The sequence below is a fragment of the Amblyomma mixtum genome, chromosome 3 (assembly GCF_055824585.1).
Source record: "Amblyomma mixtum isolate Tamu chromosome 3, ASM5582458v1, whole genome shotgun sequence".
NCBI lineage: Eukaryota > Metazoa > Arthropoda > Arachnida > Ixodida > Ixodidae > Amblyomma > Amblyomma mixtum.
In genome coordinates, this window is record NC_143014.1 from 208,696,177 (window position 1) to 208,715,937 (window position 19,761).

The 19,761-nt window shown below is 44.7% G+C and overlaps 2 protein-coding genes across 2 annotated transcripts; one reads left to right on the forward strand and one right to left on the reverse strand.

Annotated features, from left to right (window-relative positions):
* Positions 1-11,118: 11,118 nt before the first annotated feature.
* LOC149353484 (uncharacterized) lies at positions 11,119-11,983 on the forward strand. The gene has a single exon (XM_089577356.1). The coding sequence runs from the start codon at positions 11,195-11,197 to the stop codon at positions 11,981-11,983; it is 789 nt and encodes a 262-aa protein (XP_089433482.1). The 5' UTR covers positions 11,119-11,194.
* A 455-nt stretch (positions 11,984-12,438) lies between these two features.
* On the reverse strand, positions 12,439-14,942 carry LOC149353485 (uncharacterized). Its single transcript, XM_089575826.1, has 3 exons — positions 14,775-14,942; positions 13,674-13,773; positions 12,439-13,343 (listed from the first exon to the last, which is right to left on the reverse strand). Exons 1-3 carry the CDS (start codon positions 14,925-14,927, stop codon positions 12,439-12,441), a joined length of 1,158 nt encoding a protein of 385 aa, XP_089431952.1. The 5' UTR covers positions 14,928-14,942.
* Positions 14,943-19,761: the final 4,819 nt, after the last annotated feature.

The window sequence follows — 19,761 nt, forward strand, 5'->3', positions numbered from 1 at the left end:
TGTGGCAACGCATCGCTAATGCGCTGCTAGCCTGGCCATACGTCGCCTGGGATGATTTCATTGATGTGGGTGACAACACCGACATCGGAAAGGCATGCACTCAAACATTTTATCCCAATTTGAGAACTCGCGCATGTCAGGAATCTGCTGAGGATGATGATGAGGAGGCTGGCCTACCGCCTACTATGAGCGCTTTCCACTGCAATTACCGTACAAATGCGTGTAAGGGCCGCACTCTTTTTTTTCTAGATTCGAGGGCCAATATTCGGGATGCAGTCCATACAAGTGATGTGCGAAAAAGTTTTTTTTAAAGTAAAATCGCACCAATCAGGGAATGAGCAACATTTACCCTAGGTTCAATCATAACTCGAGGAGTATTTTAACTCGAGCAGGTGCTGTGCTCTGGTGCACGCTAATCCCAAAAGAAGCCACGCAGCATGTCCACAGTCAACACGTAGCTGTTGTTCCGCACTTCCATCACATAGCAGAGCAGCACTTCTTCCAGTTCGGGAAACTCGCATGGCTTGCCTCGGAAAGCACACTTTTTGCAGCTTGCGTTTCTTAGTGCATCCTTTTGGTTGCACCATCATCGGATGCACTCCTCGCCCAAGTCAAATTTCCTGCCCACAGCGCGCTTGCCATGTTCAAGAGCTAACTCCCAGCCGTGTAGCTATTAAGGTGCTTGCCCATCGTGCTAAAACTGCAACACTCGATGGGAGCTGCCCGAGAAAGCCACAACCACCACTACTACGACTACGGTGAACGCGCTAACACACCGCAAAAGGTCGGAGCTGGCAATACTGATGGCGATGTGCATAGCGGGAGGTCGTGGGCATGGAGGATGAAAAAAACTAGGAGGGAGCATGACGTCACAATCTTGAAGCCTAGTCATAAAAAATATAATGGGAAGCATCATGGGAAATAGGCCCTCACGTGACAAGGCAGCGGTAGCTCTTAGCCGGATTTCGGTTTCGGTTTCGCTCTCTCGCTCTACGAGCAACTGCTCGACCATCTGCCTGTGTTCACTGACGGCTCCGTGGTGAGCGCAAACTGCTCGCTCGCCGCAGCGGCCACCACCCCCGAGCGACGCGTGCGCTGACTGCGGCGCAGTGGAGACATTGGAGCACATGCTCCTTCGCTGTGACGCTTCTGCAGAGCCGCGTCGCGAGATGGTCTCTCCCTACAGGGCCCTAGGAATCATTCTGGACAGTCTCGAAGCGCTCCTGTGGCCGCGCGGAATTGCGCGCACCCGTGACATAACAATGGTGAGCCTCCGTGCGTTCATCGAGCAGGCGGGCTTGACTTCCCGCTTGCTCTTCGCCATGTAGTGTACGCGTGACACGAACGCTCCGTGGGTGCTACCTCGGACGGTATACGCGGCCGGGCGCCCAAACCCGGCCGCTAGTGCAGTGTGCCCCGCGCGCGCGATTAGTCTGAGACGGGGCGCTACGTGCGGGCGGCTATGTAACAGTTTACTTTTTGTAAGTGACTGTGCGCAGTGGCCGGGAGACCCCGCGCAAGGGCAGACGTAAAGCCGCAGGCACTCTCTCTCGACAGCGAGAAAGAGAAATACTTCACCGCTGCATTTCACGTCGGAACCGCGTATGTGCGCGAGCGCATTCGGTGCGACTTGTGTCTCGAGAATAGCAGAGAACGGCGGGCCCATGGGAGGGCCGAAGTCCACCTGTCCGAGAAATAGAATCTTGCGCAGCGCTCCGGAGTGCTCGTTAAACACGTCCGTCCGCTGTGAGCGCTCTGGAAGCCACTGCGCCCTTTTTAGAGGCTCGTTTTCCTCGCCTACTCTCTAGTTCTCCGCTTATAGCATGCGCTGAAATAAACGCTCCGTATGTGTGTATAACGACGAAAGGAATTCCTCTCCATTCTCTTTATGAACCACAGTTGAACAGTGACGAGGGCGCGGCCGCACTTTTTGATGAAAAGCTTACCTGCCGTTTTCTGCAGTGCACCCAAAAACTCAAGAGTGTAATCAACAGAAGTGTTGAGACGCGGAGCCTTCAGACAACCTCGAGCTCGGTACGCATTCCGCCAAAGCTGCAACACAGGCGCTGCGCTTCTGCGCTACATCGGAACACGCACGTTCACTAAAAAGCACCGCTGGTTGGCAGTCTGGTAACTGTGGACGAGGGCCTATTTCCCAAGAGTCAGTGCGCAAAAGGGCCCTCGGCAGGGGCGTCAGAGGAGGGTGGCTTGCAGAGGCTGAGCGCCACTGAGCGCACTCTCTCCTAGTGTTCTTTCCTCCATGGTCGTGGGAGAAAAAAAAAGTTGACAATGACGATGATGAGTGCTGCCTCAAGCGTCATCCATTGACGGCACTTGTAAGCTCCTGTGCATGTACGTGGCCTCCGCGATCAAGCACACTGTTGCTCGGAGCCAGAGCTAATCGCGGAGGCCGCGCGCGTGCATTTAGAAGGCTATTCCCGCCTGGGTCATGTAAAGTTGGGGTGCGGCCCTTACAGGGATTTATTTTTTTTAAACATTTCCTCTGGGAAAACGGGGTGCGGCCCATACATGGGTGCAGCCCTTACACGCATTTATACGGTAGTTATATTGCATCCCTAAACCAGCTTGTTAGCAAGGGTATCAGCGAGCAGCATGTGACTGCACAGGATAGCTTCTAAACCGCCGTAATTGGGTTCAGTTTGAATAACCAGGTGTAGATAAAATACACTGTCCAACATTCAATTTTTGACTATGAAAAGCCAAGTCCACTCACTACGAACCTCGGATACAATGAACTCAATCCACATGACAAGGTTTGTTATGAGTGGGTTTAACATGTATTGCTGTACAAACTGTGATGTTGAAAAAACTATAATATACAATGACTGAAGAAAAAACAAAGGCAAGTGCTCATCAGTGCCCCTTTTTTTCCTGCATCCCAAAAAAGCTACTGATTCATCCACCCTGCAACTTTACTATTGCATAGTAAGCCTCAGTACTGCATGAAACATGCATTACTAATAGTACACTGAATGAAACTGGCAAACATTTCTTCAAGGAAGTCTAAAGAAATTACCTATTGCTCCTCGTGCACAACTGTTTTCTACTTAATAGTAGCCTTCATTTTGTACAATGGTCGCACACTGCCACCATACTATCTTCACAACATTTCCCGCAATTAGATGTCTAGTACTTGAAACAGAAGGCTGCCCTGCCAATAGCTTGTATCCCATGAGAACAAAATCGCTTAAAAGCTGCAGCAAAATACTCACATACCTACTACTACAAGTGTCAGTCAGGTGTGGGTGGTGTTGCACAAGTGAACATCTTAGTTCCTGAAAAAAACTGTTGTGAAGGGTACCTGCAAAATGTGGTTCACAATAAAGTAAATGAGTAATAGAACATACATATTGAAATACTGAATGGTTAACGGAATAATAACAAGCACAACACAATCACGCTTACTATGTGTGCTTTAACATCTCTTGGTACACTGCATGAATAATTCTTCTTGGTTCATAGGGACCAATGGGGCTGTCTTGTCCTTCATGCAAGAAGCTGAACTCCGGGAGGGCAAAATTTTTCCCATCATCATCTTCTTGGCTAAAGAGAGGCAATTGGTATATCCTAATTTAAAAATAAAAAACTCCCCTCCTCCCCATCTTACCCAGAGAAAAAGTTATCTGAATTGAGAACTAAAGCTATGCAAACATACAGGGATAAAGAATGAAACACTTCGTGAACAATTACACCATTGCTCAAAAAATAGTGACGCCTTTCTGCTAATGACCTAGGGTTCCCAATGTCCCATTAACTGAATATAGGAGCACTGTGGACTCGAACAGATTTCACATCAAAAGGAAGTGACATCCCTTTTAAAATGCCAGTGTCGAAATTGTTCTGTACAAACAGGTGTCTTGGTATGATAATCATGGTGGGATGGTGTGAAAAACAAACAATGGAGAAGAGAGAGAATCAATTTCTTGGAAGGCATCATGCAATCTGCCATACTGTAACAGCACGAAAGATGACAGACCAAGAAGGGGGCAAGACAACATAGCACTGACTAATAACTGAATCTTTCTTCAGAAAAATGTTTTATAGGCTGCAGTTAGAAAACAGCATAAGCAACGAACACTCCTAGAAGTTAGAAAGATGATAATAAGTAGGGTTAAACAGATACCAGTGTGAAATTTGTACTTGCCCCAGCCTTCAAGCAAAACACAAAGTGAAGATGGCAGGCATTATGCACAGTCGGTGTCAATCAGTTTTGCCTTGCAAGCACAGATTGTAGGGCTGCACTCTAATTTTTATCCAGGTTCACTGAAGCCTTTGCCATACACGCTTTCCAATCTTCCAGGAAATAAAATGCTTACCCCATTTTACAAGACACATTGTTCAGACTTCTGTATAGTATCCGTGTAACTTTCAAATCTGGCTGACTACGGTGCTGCAGAATGTCACTGCAGAACTGCACCTGCTCCTGGTGTTGTCATCTATATTGCTTAGCCAATTGCTGATAAGCTGAAAACTATCCTGTTCAGCTTATCTTCTGCCATTGCACATGTTCATGGGGTTTCACACCATTTAAGAAGATTGGCGATAGGTACGAGGTTGAAGTCATTTTCAAAGCAGAAGATAAGGTGAAAAGAATATGTCCATCACTCAAGCAATTGAGGAATATGGATGATACCAGCAGTGAAAGCAGTATTCGTCATGGAGTTTTGCCATGCAGGGAAGGAGTAGTCTATAAAATTCCTCTTTCCTTTGGTAAGATATACTTATGCCATACTGGAAGATGTGTGAATACACACGTAAAAGAACACCTGCATTCCCTGGGCAAACTGCCTTGCTCTAATCACGTTCTGCAATGCTGGGACTGCAGGGTTGACAATAAGATTTGAAAGACATGCGTATACTATACAGAAGTTGGAACCAAGTGTCACTAGAAGTGGTAGAAGCATTTTTTATCCTGGAAGATGGGGAAGTGTGTATGGCAAAGGCTCCAGTGAACCTGCATAAAAATGAGAGAGCAGCCCTCAAATCTGTGCTTGCAAGGCATAACTGATTGACTCCGACTGTGCATTTTGTCTGCCATCTTCACTTCGTGTTTGCTTGAAGGACTAGGGCAAGTACTAATGTCACACTGGTATCCATTTCAACCTTTTTATTGTCATCTTTTTAACTTCTGTGAGTGCTTATCGCTTATCCTCTTTTTTTCACCTGTAGCCTTTATATAAAAACAGTTCTTTTAAAATAGGCCACAGTGGTGGCTCAGTGGTTAGGCACTCGGCTGCTGACCCGAAAGACGCGAGATCGGTCCTGGCCGTGGTGGTCAAATTTCAATGGAGGCGAAATTCTAGAGGCCTGTGTACTGTGTGATGCCAGTGCATGTTAAGAACCCAGGTGGTCGAAATTTCTGGAGCCCTTCACTACAGCGTCCCTCATAGCCTGAGTCACTTTGGGACGTTAAACCCTTATAAACAATAAACCAATCTTTCTAAATAAAGGATTCAGTTATTAGCCAGCGCTGCGTTATCTTGTCCCTTTCTTGGTCTGTCATCTTCAGCGCTGCTAGAAAATGACAAATTCAAACCAAATGCCTAGCTTTTTGTCCTCCAGATGATACGATCGTGAGGAATTCATACATCCACTTAGTATAAAGCCCTTCATGGGTTGCATTATCAAAAAACAGCCTTCTCTTCAGCTTCTGAAGAAAATTATTAACAATTTTCACTGTTCCTGCCACCCCTCACTTTTCCCTAGGCCTCAGCACTGCATATAAATTACTGAAATACTGCTTAGAAACCTAATTATGTGGGCCCTTCCGAAATAAAATCAATAAATTTCATAATCCAAGCAGAGTAACATATCTGAATGTCTGCTTCACATTGCAGCTTACAAATAACCACTCTGAAAAACAAAAAAATGAAAATCATCCACTGCAAATTAATTTCATGCCAAAGCAGATATTTCCTCCCTATTATAATGCCCCTGATTTACCTCACTGTGAAGATGAAGTTGACAGGCTCTTCCAAAGACAAGTCTACAGGGCTAAGTGCACTAGGTGTCATAAGGATAGGACTAGATGTCACAGGGCTAGGTGAACTTGATGTACCTGCCTGAAAAAGATATTCAAACAGCAGCAAGTGATTATTTTGGCTTATGCCACAGTGGTGCAGTTAATGTGGGAGTAAAACATGTGCAAAAGGAAATGAGCACCAATTGCAATGCTACACAAGTCTAGAGTTCCTTCTGCTCGCTTCCAGTTCTACCGAACATCACATCGAAAGATGCAATATTTAAGAAACATTAGGAGAAGATTGTGTTTGGGCATGCCACACTGTCATGCAGAAAATGACCATGTATGGCAATGTACTATTCAGGACCACATTTCTCTGTTAAATTTGCCTGGCATGAACCTCGTGAGGCTGAAAAACTGATACTACCACTAAAGGATCTTCAATTTAAGACAAACACGCATGCTGTCTTCAGAGTACTTTTAACACAGAGTTAGTTTTTTGTGGGACTATCGCAAATGTGGCAGCTAATGCGGTGGTTACAGTTTTTCATTGCTTGCCTGCAAAATAACATCACCAGAGATGGGTTATGATTGGTTAGAGCTTGAAGCGAACTTCCTTTTATTCACACTTCCTTGGCTTTCATCAGACTTGGTTCATAAGTTCTGTAGCTTTAGCTCTGACGTCTTAAGCTCTGATGACTTGTGAGACATCAGACTATTGAGATTTGCTCAGTAGCTTTGGCATCTGCTGTAGCCACAAGCAGTTTCCCAATCTCTACTCATCTGCTAGGACAATGAATTATCTAAACAAGCAACAAGGAATTTCAACACCTGTGTTAGTTTCTTGATGTGCCAGGCATTCAACACAGGGCGCATAGCTTGGTATGAGATATGACTAAGTCTAGTTTGTACCTCCTTTGAAGAAGTGTGAACACTCTCCAAACATACTATGGAGTAAGTGCCAAAAATTTAAATGTCGGCTTTAAAATCATGTAAATGTAATTTTAACAGAGCCCACTATTGAAGAGAAGTTTGGCTGGTTTAATATCTGCAAACACTTATATGTTCAAAATGAAGGCAGTCTGACATGGAAAGCGTGGGGCTCTTGGTTGCCACGCTGCAAAGAAAACACTCATGCACCTTTTAGGCATTGTGTTTTCTTCACTTTTTATGCATCACCAGGGTGTTAAACCGGAACCAAACCTGAAGCCGAAACCGAAGATGATTTTTGCCCAGAACCGGAACCGAACCGAACCCAAATTTTTTCGTTGTTTTGGAAATGAACCCAGACTGGAATGATTCACAATAATCGTTCTGAACCGGTTCGGGACTCGGTTCAGCAGCACTTTTTGCCAACAAGGCATTTTTTTTTTTCAGAGAAACCGACATGTGCCAGCATGAAGATTTACCCACCGAAAGCTGTCTGCACTAGGCAGTGCCAAAATGGGATCCAGTCTAGGCGACAAAACTGACTGAAGGAAGTCTGGTGTCTGGGAAGAAAGCTAACTGGCACTTCTGCATTGTGCTTTCGGTAATTATAAAGCACTCTGAGCCAGATTGATGCTTACGTAAGCTGTAAGCGCATTGTTAGCGCCGCTCTAACTCATAAAGCACCGAGTGAGAATGGCTTCCCTTTTTTTGAGCTGTGTACTATAAATATGCGAAACATAGGTGCAACGACCCAACCACGGTGTGCAACATGCGCTTTGGGAGGCATTCCTTGCCTCAGACCGCGTTTATTGAATAAGATCCCTCATGATGGCTTAGTGGCTTTGGTGCTCGGCTGCTGATGCCAACGTCGTGGGTTCGATGCCGGTGGCAAGAATGCATTTCGATGGGGCCGAAATGTAAAAGCGTGCGTGTGCTGTGTGATGTCAGCGCACTTTCAGGAACCCCAGCTAGTCTAGGTTAATCTGGAGTCCTCCACACTACAGCGTTCCTGATAGACTCCACGTCGCTTTGACCAGTAAACCTCAGATATTAATACTATTACAAAATAAAGGACGTATACATTTGTTTGTTTTTTTTAAAGAATCTGAACATTCTTTGTTGCATGCGACGGAAATAAGCAAGGAAATGTTGGCTTATAGCAGCGGTAGAGATACTTAGAAAAAAATAAATAGTGATTACACAGAAATGCAATGCAGAAATACATGCGCTGGCTGGCTTGCAATAATGATTATGCCAAGAAAGATCTTACTTCAATTAAATGTATCTGTGAAGAAATGATTTTGTGCTATGCCGATGTGCTGAAATTATTCAGCTCATAAAAAAAAAACGTTGAGATCACTGCGGCGACCCGCATTGGGGAAATGCAAAAGCATTGATGCCTCTTCCACATTTGTTGCCTCTTTGCTTCACTTGGGACTGTTTGCCTCTCTCTGGTTCACTTAGTGCTCTTTGCTTCTCTCGCTTCACTCTCTGGACACTTAAGATTTCCTTTTTTACTTTTACAACAATTAAAACATTTTTAACCTGGTTTGCTCTTTTAACCTTTTTTTTTTCATTTTATACTATTTCGACCTCTGAGGTTGTTCTTGACGTCCTCCCACTATATCGACATTCGTGGCTATTTTACCAGCTAATTGACTTTTCACCTCTAATTACTCCAAATATACCATACCTTTTTTGCTTGCTTAATTAACATTGATTAATCACCCTTTAATCATTTCAAACCTTCATCCGGCTTGGTTGCATATTCCCCCCAATTTCAATGTCCAAGGCTGTTTGGCAACCACCATGTCAACGTCCATGGATATTTGAACGGATAATTGACTTTTTTTTGCCTCTAATTAATGAATAGATAACTTCACATTAACAAAATTCAGCGTGCAGCAACATTTTGTCATCCTATATCTCATAAAATCATTCTTTTAGACCCAACTTTTTATCGAACAACGCAAGTCCTGCGGACATGTTTTGCATCTACTTTCATCTGACATGAAACAGGAAGCATAGCCAAGTAAAGCGTCCGCATCAAAAATGCCACTCCCTAGCAGGCAGGTTCATCACGCTGTTCTCTGACTGCTGGATCTTGAATTTTCTGACCAGCGGCTGATATCTGCCTCTCGCTGCTGCACATGATGGAAGCCAGCAGTCACTGAAGCCAAGGAACCTAGGCAAAGTATTTTTAAAAATTAATTTGCGGTATGTAATTATTTTTAAAGATAATTCATTAGCACAGCCGCCGGTGGGATCCAAACCAAAGACCTCTGAATTTCGCGTCCTGTGCTCTACCAACTGAGTTAAGGTGACAGCTGTCCAATCATCTACTTTCGGTGGCACTTATGTGTAGTATAACCGAACCTAGAGAGTTCACCAGCGCCACCCTCGTCTATTGGGCGCGAGCGCCACCACTGGAGGGAATGGCGCTAGCGTCGCTTTTGCGTAGCAAGTGGGATCACGGGTCTCCTCTTGCTGTTGCTGAAGCGGACGCTCGCCTGAATTTTGTGCGTTTTAAATGCTAACAGTCTTGTTGTCATCTGCATTTTTCGTTTTTAGTGAGTGCCAGCACTGCGCACTTTAATCGTGTGTCGTCGCTGGTACTGCTACAGTTTATTTAAGCTTTTGCCATGGTCGCTTACTGCTCTGTGCCTCAATGCCGGACTTACGCGGCGGAACCAGGCGTAAGCTTCCACTTCTACCCGAAGGACAGAAAGCTGCGAGAAGCTTGGTTAGTCAAGCTGCGAATGGGAAAAGGTGCGAGTGCCCATTCTCGTGTGTGCAGCAAGCATTTCAGCGAACAAGATTTCGTCTATGGAGTTGGCGCTAAACTGTTCGGTGAGTAGCGGCCAAAGTTGCGGCGCGTATTTGCGTCCGCGCACGTATCACTTGTGGAGTCAACGAAGGATGTTTGTTGACAGGGTGGAAAAGGCGTTGGCTTCTACGCGAAGCAGTGCCATCCCAGAACCTGCCTGTTCGGCCTTTGGATCGCCAGCCGTCTGCTCGGCGTCGCCGAAACAGGGTACAGGGCCGAGGTAAGCTGAATGTGCATGGCAGCGTCGGGCGCGATTACGCAGTTTTAATTTCGCGCATAGCACTGCATGCGTAGCATAGTTACGTGTTTGCAAGTAGGTATTACTTTGTGTCTCAAATAATACTTTTTTTGCTTGCTGCGCCTTTGTGCGGGGAGCTTTTGGTAACGTGGTGTTGAACTGGCGTGTATTTGATGAATGAATGTATTCATTGTGCCGCGAGACTCATTAAAGCGAACTAATGCTTGCCGGTGGCGTGTAACTTCCATGATTAAGCTCATTTGTTATTTTGGCGCTCGTAGGCTTGCTGATGTTATCTTTTCTTACAAGTGCTAGAACCAGTATCTGCTAATGGTGCTCGTATCATTGTTTACATTTTGTGCCACTTGCACGCGCGTGACGAACATGTACGAACGCATTTTAAAACGGCTTGGCTAAATTTCAACATGCATCTGTTCTGAAAATCAGTGTACATCATTGCTAAGCTAAAATTTGTTTCCACAAATGTGCTATGCAAACAGAGGCCGAGCTTTAAACGGCCAACGTTAATAAAATACAAAGACCAGGTGCCGTTCACCTGATCACCTAAGTATCAACTGCAAGCTTCTTCATTTGTTAGTCAAGAATTTCATTAGAGTGGAATTAAGGCTGATATTGCAGTGCGTGCAGCAAGGGTGGAGAATTTATACCTACTTGCATAGCAAAGGCTGTGGCTAACTGTTTTAATTATTTGCTTTTATGCAGATAGAAGTTTGCAGTACCACTGTGGGAGAAACGCATATCTGAAGCTCATATTTCATTTTCAGAAGATAGGCCGTTCAGCAACATTTTCCCTAAAGAGAAGCTGGTACCGTTGCCTGTATGCGAACAAGAAATTGAAGCAAGTACATCTTGCTCAGGAGAAATTGAAGACAGTGCACCTGACTCAGGGTTCAACGCAGATATCAATCCCGGTCCAGGTGGCAATCAAGGTATCATTGTCAGCAGGATTATCTATATATATATTGCATTTGCTGACTACAAAAATAAATGTACATTATTTGCTTCAGATATCCCTGCCGAGCTTCATGCCATAAAGAAGGAGATTGGCGTGCAAGTCGACACGCTCGATGCTGCACGAAAACAACCACCACTGAGCACGGCAAACATCCAGGGAGAAAAAGATCTGAACATCTTAACTGGGATTCCCTGCTTCCAGCTGTTCTATAACATATGCGATATTTATACTGACAGCCGGATGCTGATGCAAGCAAAACGATTTTGCTTATCAAACGAAGATGCGGTGCTATTAACCCTCATCAAGCTTCATTACAACATGTCATTCGCACTGCTTGGTGTGCTTTTTGGCATTCATCGCACCACGGCATCAGAGATCTTCAAGGCCAGTGTGGTAGTCTTGGCTGCAATAATGAAAAATGCAGTCTTTTGGCCGAGCAAGGAAGCTGTTGTTGATAACTTGACGGTGTACTTCAAGGAGTATTCAAGTGTCAGAGCTGTGCTAGACTGTACGGAGATACCGATTCAGAGGCCGAAGGATATGGAGTCCCAGCTGTTAACGTATAGCTGGTACAAGGGTGTGTACACAGCTAAGGTTTTAGTTTGTGAGACACCGGGAGGTCACATTAGTTACATAAGTGAAGCTTATGGTGGCCGAGCATCTGACTCCCATATAACAAAGGAGAGCAAGATTCTAGAAAGATTTCTACCTTCAATTGATAGCGTTATGGTGGATAAAGGGTTCTTAATAGACAAACTCTGCCTTGAGCACAACATCACAATGGTGCGTCCACCTTTCCTACGCAAGAGAAACCAACTTACAAAGCATGAAGCTGAAAAAAATCAAAGCATTGCAGCAGCTCGGGTTCATGTTGAACGTGCAATTCAGCGCATGAAAGTGTTTAAGATTTTGACGGGGAACTTGGGCACCGAGCTTTTTGCTTATATTGACGACATTATCAAAGTCATTGCAGGAATAGTGAATCTCTCGAAGCCTATCTTCAGCAGTGACAAGTATTTAGTACAGTAGAAGACTACCAAAGTGCATGGACAATATATTTCAGCACAGTTTCTTCTTTGGATTGTGTTTCCTACGGTTCCTTTTTTTGTTTGCTTGAACGAAGTGGTGGGAATTTTTCTACATTTTCTTGAGTGAGTTGTACATTGTGTTTGCCCTTCTGTTTATATGTTCTTATCACCAGTTTTCATCATCTACTTCAAGTTTGTTACTTCCTTTACATATGTGCTTTAGGTGGCTTGCTTCTCTTGACCGAACTGTTTTCCTGTAATCTTTTAGTGTTTTCATTCTGTTCATGCTTTTTTCTTCTTTATGTCAAAAAATAATTATGCGGCAAACAGCATGAAACTAAGTGTGCAAGTTGAGTTTTCACAGTCTCAGTAACATCAAAGTTTGAAATGCATGAACACACTCTTTATTGCCAACCATTGGCACAGTAAAAATGAATGAATGGTAGACACCAGTTGTCATTGAGTTGCAAGGTAAGGCAACACATAGGACTTGAAAAAGCCAACACCCCTCTCCACAACATCATTGAAAAAAGAACTGTTGAACTCTACAGGAAACAACAAGTTTTCGTTGTCTTGGAACACAAAAACATCAGCACTAGTCACCCTTGCCAATCCCATCTGTACCTGCACTTGACAGAAGTACTTGCTGGTCTTTTTCAGGCAGAAGCTTACGCCTTCTCTTGTTAATTCTTTTGCTTTAAATTTTTCTAAGCTTATGGGGCACTTCACTTCCAGCACTCTTGGAGTGCAGCAGTCGCATGTGACTAGCCCATCTGGACTGGCACCAATGCATGGATGCTGGTCTGAAATTAAAAGTCCACACTGTTGGACATTTACATTTTGATGCTGACTTGCAGCTAAATAGGCCATCTTTGCCGTTTCTTCTAGCAGAGTGCCTCTTGCCATTGCAGGTGTCTGCACTGAGGTTTCTCGCAATAAAACTTTCAAAAGAGGTCGCACATCGTGTGGGCCCATCCTTGTCCGGAGTGTGTGCACTCGTGTGTATACAGAATAGGCAACTGATGCTGTCACCATTCCTCTCCTGTACATCAGCCAGTGTGGAGAATTTGCTTGAGTCTTTGTTAAATTATTTACCATGTCAATTTCTGTGTTTGTGTATTGCTGTTGGAGGTGGCTGTAAATTTCTTCTGTTGAGTGTGCTCCGGCTTCAATGGCCTTCCTGACAGCTTCAACAAGTGCTGGTGGGTTTTTCACACCGAGATTTCCTGGGCTTCTTGAACTTGTAACACTATCAACAGTGGATGTGATTGTCTGTGTGGGTACCAGTGGTGCTGTGTCAGTGCATGATGGATCCACATTCTTGCTGCCTAAACCTTTACTGGACAGTTCACAGTGACTTCCTGAAATGAAAGAAATACAAATTTATTGGTGTGCTCTGAAACAAAAAATAAATTTCTGTGCATTTTTTGCGTTTGGTTGTGTTGCTCTCTAAACAGAGATGCATACTGTAGCATCTAAGTTTTCCTGAAACTATTTATTTATGCGTAACTAAACAACTGGTTCAAATAACAAATACAAACAGTGGCAGTGCACTATACGAAACTGTTTACATGCAGTAAAAAAGCTTGGTAATTATTGGTATTGGTACCTTTCAATTGACATGCTATAATGAGGTGCTAAGTCACAAAGCAGTTTACATCAAATAAAACTATAAAAATATATCCACTTACTGTCTTCACTGTGGCGGAGTGCTACGCAGTTGTATGGCAATTCTTGAAGCAGCCTCTTCAGGATGTTGCCATCAGGCACCTTGATATTGTCTCGTTTAGCCTGAAACACAAAAGGTTCAATCAGCCTACTTTCCTGAGCACACTAATAGCATTTTTATTTCATGGCACTTTTTAATCCTCATTATGATGTTGAAAACTGAACTTAGTACAGCTCTGATGCTGTTGCACGGCTACTTTCAACAAACTTAGTGCGCCTTAACTTGATCAGTAGTCCAGAAGTTCTCGAGGTGCATTGGAAGAGGCTGTAGTGGTCTTAGTCATGCTCGAAATGAGAACTTTTCACATAAAAATGCAGATAATATTTTTGCGAGTATGCCAAGCAATGTTTCCAAGTAATTTTTTTATTTTGATGCTGTTTCTCTTTGCTTAACACATGCATCCTCTCAGCAATAATTAAAAACTATCTATTATATTGTTTGGCTGTATTAAATTAAATATTCCAGCTGTGGTGGACAAACAACTTCGATAACAGCTATGGCTTGTTAGTCTCGATGCACTCTGTGCAAAGTGCACTCAAAAACTGTAAAGAACATTGACCTCAGTGATTGTTCACAGCACTTATCTCACACCAGTATTATGAACAGAGCAAGCATTTGAAATCATGAAAAGAGTCACTGTCACAAAAGGTTTGTAACTTTGACTAAACTGAAGCATGCATCGAAGTTAGTATGCTGCAGGAGAGGCATTCACACATAGAAGTACACGAGTGCAAACACCTGTGCCACTGTATTCATAATCAAATGAAACAGCAGCAAACTACTGTCTTCTCTTATGAAAGGTACATAAACCTGAAAGTACTCTGCCTCGCTGTATCCTAGTTCATGAGCAAAATAAGGATGACAAACTATGCACGTTATTTTTCTGCTACAAATTTCGTGTATGTTTCGACCAAAACCAAACTTGCACCACAACAAACACCTAGCATTGCTACAGGTCTAAGTGCAGTCATTGCTAATCATAATACATATGCTAACATAATAATATTTTGTGATACTCTATCCTCCTCTTATTTCAATTTGATGCACATGCATCATGACTTACCTTTTTGGTACAGTGTAGGTCCACTATCTTCCTTGGTGCATATTTTCCTTTCACAACGGCTTTCTGATCTTTTCCCCATTGCTGAGGCAAATCAGTAGATGACATGAGGTCGAAGGTCTCTGCATGATGAATGTGCAGCAGCAGAGCAACCATGTGCTTGCACTTGTGCTGGCTATAAAAAATAAAGAACGCATATCATGCCTTACCAAACACATCTGATATTATAATGTTCTCACTTGTTTCAGCAGTAGATGCAGCTTACATGTTACAATGTTTCATAATATTTGTGTAGTAATATGTACAGTTTAATTCACAGAAAAGTGCCTGCAGAGCAAAAGATAAACTACAACAGTTATATTCCAATCATGAAACCAATGTTAGTATCATACCCTGCTTTGCAAGTGCAAGATGCAGCAGTCACTGTCCTTCCTTTTATTTCTATCTCCAGCTCGTGAGGGTCTTTGTTGACAGCGGAGGTCTGAAGGATAAGCCCAACAAATGTGACTTCATCGTCTTTGCAAAGCTTCACGCTGCACACCACTACGTGCTTTGCGTCATAGACAGCCTCTCCTTCTATCAAAAGCCGGGAGGTCTCAAATTTCTTCTCAATGAAGTCATTGATGCTTGACAATGGAAGTTTCACTGAAACGAAATAAAAGATTTTGCAGCGTGACAAAAAATAACACGCACGCGCCTCAACTGGAGTGATAATTTCGAATGGCCGAGCAAGCCAATAAACACAAACTAGAACATTACAGACTGTGACCTCATGAGGAAAGAGTCAGCAAAATTACCCTGCGCGGGATAAACAAACACTCGCCCGAAGCTCGAATGGCAATACCGTCGCGGTCAGTGCGCAAGAATGCGCGGCGTGACAGAACACTGAAATTTAAATATTTATCCGCGTCGTCTCCAACTGCCCAACCCGACTGCTGTACAAAGTTCTAGGGAGCAGTCGAACGACGCCGCTTCCGCCGGCACTGCCTGAAAGCGCTCGGCACCTGTCACAGAGAAATCTTATTACCGATATTCAGTGACCGCTTACCTCTTACTGGTGTGGCACCTTCAGTTCGCTCCATAGCATCAACAACGGTGGTCGTTGCACGATCGCTGCCACTTCAGCAGCTCGCTCACACGGTAACGTGTTTTGTTGTTGCCGAGTGAGTGGGCCTGATGCCTCAAATTGAGCCTAAACAGGTCCAGACCCAAGTGCATTTATTAAATGAATAAATAAACTATTAGCGCACAGCCAAACTACCTGGGAAAGCGTCACACAGTAGCAGTTCAACGCGCGTTATCCCACTTAGTGCGTCAGGCGCGAGCAGCCGAGAGGTGGCGCCACGGTATGTCCTCGCGCCCAATAGCAGCTGACGTAGTAAGTCTTTATTGCGAGTGCCACGTAGAAGCGTGATCGAATTGCGAGGGTGGAAGCTGAGCGAGAACCCTTACTTTGGGTTGTTTGCATCCGAGACGAGAGGCTTACGCTTGTTGGCGTTCTTTCGTAGAACACTTCGGCGGCAGTATACGTGAAGCGTTCACAGCAATCCACCTCAGCTGTATTGACTGCAGGTGGATGCGGAAGGAGGGGTGAAGGGGGGTGAAGATGCATTTTAGAGCGCAGCTCTTATGCGCCCGTTCCTGCGTTCCTTGTCGTAGTCAGCGTGGTTGGCATGACTAGTGGTCTAAGTAGCATAGCAAAATAAACTCCACCTGGAAGGCTGCCAAGGGAAGAACCTATGGGAAGATCCCACACACGTAACCGCAGGGAACATGTGAAGAGTTGCACTTGAACTTCGCATTGCCGACAATCACCACCATCTGTAAATTTTTAACAGTAAGTGCCCGGATGTGTGCCCACAAGATTGTGCACGCGTGTGCACACGCACAGGCGGATGCAGTTAACAACTGCCACACTCTAACCCCGAGTAGAATTCGAGCCACTGGCGGCGCAACAGAGAAGCTTCGTTTATTGATGCCTTAGCCTAGTTGGCCATTTTCGAAGATTCTTTTAGAGCGCAGCTCTTTGGCGTCCGTTCCTGGGTTTCGCGTCGTCGTCGGCGTCGGCCTCGTAACCAGCTCCGCCCCCCTTTCATCCCCCCAGCGCTATCGGCGTCAGCGGCATCAGTCAGTCGCTGCTATCTCTTCCCTCCTCCCTTTATCGTGTTGTCCGCTTGCTGCGCGCGCTTCTGCCCCCATCGTTTGCCGCTGGGTGTACACGCCGCCCCCCTCCCCCCTCTTCCTGCGAGTCTCCGGTTGTCAAAGCGCCGGCTCGAACTTAATTCCTTTCTTCGCTCCTCCTCCAATGCAACCCCTGTGCGGTGGCAATCAGAGAGCCAGATCGGTGGCGGCGGATCTGTATATGTGCACCGCCCGAGCCGAAATTGCGAATACGTGTGAAAAATAAAAAAAAAATTCTGTGATAGCGCATACATGTTTTGCTCGATTTCTTTGCCTCAATCTATCGAAAAGGTGAAACAGCTTATTTGCTGCGCTCAAATTTCGCATTAGGAAGTAACGTAATCGTCGGTAATTTTTTTTATTGTTGTCGTATGGAATATCAGGAACCTCCCTTACCTCCTCATACCTTACTTGACTGGGTCGAGTTCAGCGATCTTGGCATAGGGCCTCACGCCACCATCACTCCCTTACTCCGCCCACACATGAAAATTCCACAAGGCACACACGTCAAGAAAGGGCAATCAGTCAGGAGGTTGAATGTGCGCAGCCTATACATTCCGAGCTAAAATGCACTGCTCTCAGAACAGTGACCTCGCTGAACGTGGCGATTGTGCGTGTTGATCTATTGTGCGGCTTCCTGAAACGCAAAATAGCCTTATTAGACGTTTTTAGTGTACCGGAGACGTGTTAGCAGAGACATACACCAGTTTACCAGATGCCGGCTGCGCACGCTCTGTGACTCGGCCTGGCCCCAGCCATGCCACTGAGCGTGCACAGGAGGCGTCCGGTATCAAGTTGGGAGGACTGGGAGGTTGTGCTCTCGTCTGTGGACCCAACATCGCAGCTTGCTGTGGGGATTCGGGGTGCCGACATCATGAACAAATGCCAAACGAACATTTCGACATGGAGTGGGACTGTGCGGTGGTCCAGGGACCAAAGGGGGGTCTAAAACCACAAGCCTCCATAAAGTTTTTCTCTCCCTCTCTCTCTCCGGTAAACCGGTACACCTCTATGTTACTATGTCTCCAGTACACTAAAAATGTCTATTAACAGGAAAATATCACACACAACTCTGGGGTTTTCCATCACAGGCAGAAATTTATAGTGTGAGGCGGGATCTCAATGTCCAAGACTGCTGAAGTAAGCTATGTCCCAAATAAACATAGCGTATCACAACACAACACAAATAATTGCGTTGTTCAATGGTTTCTCATTGCTTGCTTATATAGCAGTGCACTGATCACGGCAAAAACATCCTTTTGGCTCAAAGGCACGTCCTAACGCTTAAGGTCCACGTCCGATTTGTGGCCTCCTACATCCGCTGAACTCACTTTAATACTCCGGCGTCAAGAAAGGCTCCGTAAGGCTGCAGTTATATGGGTAGATGAAGTAATGACCGATCAGAACCTTTGTCAGCAGCTCTCTGGAAAGGCTGTATAGATATTCGAAGGAAAAGTGAAGACTGAGGAAATGGAATTTATCAACACAAAATTATCTCACGACTATGTATAGAAAAGACAGATTAGCATTTAGTCATCAAATAAGCACTGCTACCAGGAAGCGGTGTTTGCGGGTTTTAAAAATAAAAATCCTGAAGCAAGTTCGCTGACAAAAAGTGCCCGACAGGTTCAGCAGAAAATCTTAAAAGCAATGGAAAGGGGGAAGCAGCTGCTGAGGAACAGCTGATTTGTTGAAGGACGCAGTGCAGATTGTGTTAGAAGAACTAGCCACCCTGTATACGCAATGCCTTGTGACCTCGAGCTTACCAGACGCTGGAAGAACGCTAACATTATCTTAATTCATAAGAAAGGAGATGTCAAGGACTTCAGAAATTACAGACCGATCAGCTTACTGTCCGTTGCCTACAAATTGCTAATGAAGTCAGCACAACTTTAGACTTCAGTCAACTAAATGATAAGGCAGGCATTCGTAAAGGATACTCGACAATAGACCACATTCAAACTATCAATCAGGTGATAGAGAAATGCGCAGAATATAATCAACCCCTGTATATAGTAATGTATGATTACGAGAAAACATTTGACTCAGAGGAAACCTCAGCTATCATGCAGGCATTGCGGAATAAGGGTGAAGAAAAGTGCTATATGTGCAAATATTGGAAGATATCTATAACAGCTGCACAGCTACCATAGTCCGTCATAAAGTCAGCAATAAAATTCCAGAAAAGGAAGGGTGTCAGGCAGAGAGACATGACCTCGCCAATGCTATTCACCGCCTATTTACAGGAGGTATTCCAAGGCCTGAATTGGGAACAGTTGGGGATAAGAGTTAAGGAAGAATACCTGAGTAATCTGCGATTCGCTGATGATATTGCCATACTAAGTCACTCAGGACATGAACTGCAAAGCATGATCAATGAGTTAGACAGACATAGCAGAACAGTGGGTCTAAACAGCAGGGCATAGGGAAGAGCAGTTTGCAATTGGTAGCGAGGTGCTGGAAGTAGTAAGGGAATACGTCTACTTAGGGGAGGTAGTGACTGCTGATCCGGATCATGAGAGGAAACAGCTCGAAGAATAAGAATGGGGTGGAGTGCATATGGCAGGTTCTCTCAGATCATGAATGGGAGTTTACCAATATCCCTCAAAAGAACAGTATACAAAACTTGTATCCTACCGGTACTGGCAGAAACCTGCCGCCTAACGAAAAGGGCTCAGCCTAAGTTAAGGACAACGCAACGGGCTATGGAAAGAAAAATGATCGGTGTAATGTTAAGAGATCGGAAACAGGCAGAGTGGGTGAGGGAACAAATGCAGGTTAATGAGTCGAAATCAAGAGGAAGAAGTGG

Coding starts and splice junctions, on each gene's coding strand:
- LOC149353484 (XM_089577356.1), top strand. CDS start 11,195: ATGCTGATGCAAGCAAAACGATTTTGCTTATCAAACGAAGATGCGGTG.
- LOC149353485 (XM_089575826.1), bottom strand. CDS start 14,927: ATGGTTGCTCTGCTGCTGCACATTCATCATGCAGAGACCTTCGACCTC. Junction 13,774..14,774: donor ACCTACACTGTACCAAAAAG/GTAAGTCATGAT, acceptor TTTGTGTTTCAG/GCTAAACGAGACAATATCAA. Junction 13,344..13,673: donor ACTCCGCCACAGTGAAGACA/GTAAGTGGATAT, acceptor CTTTCATTTCAG/GAAGTCACTGTGAACTGTCC.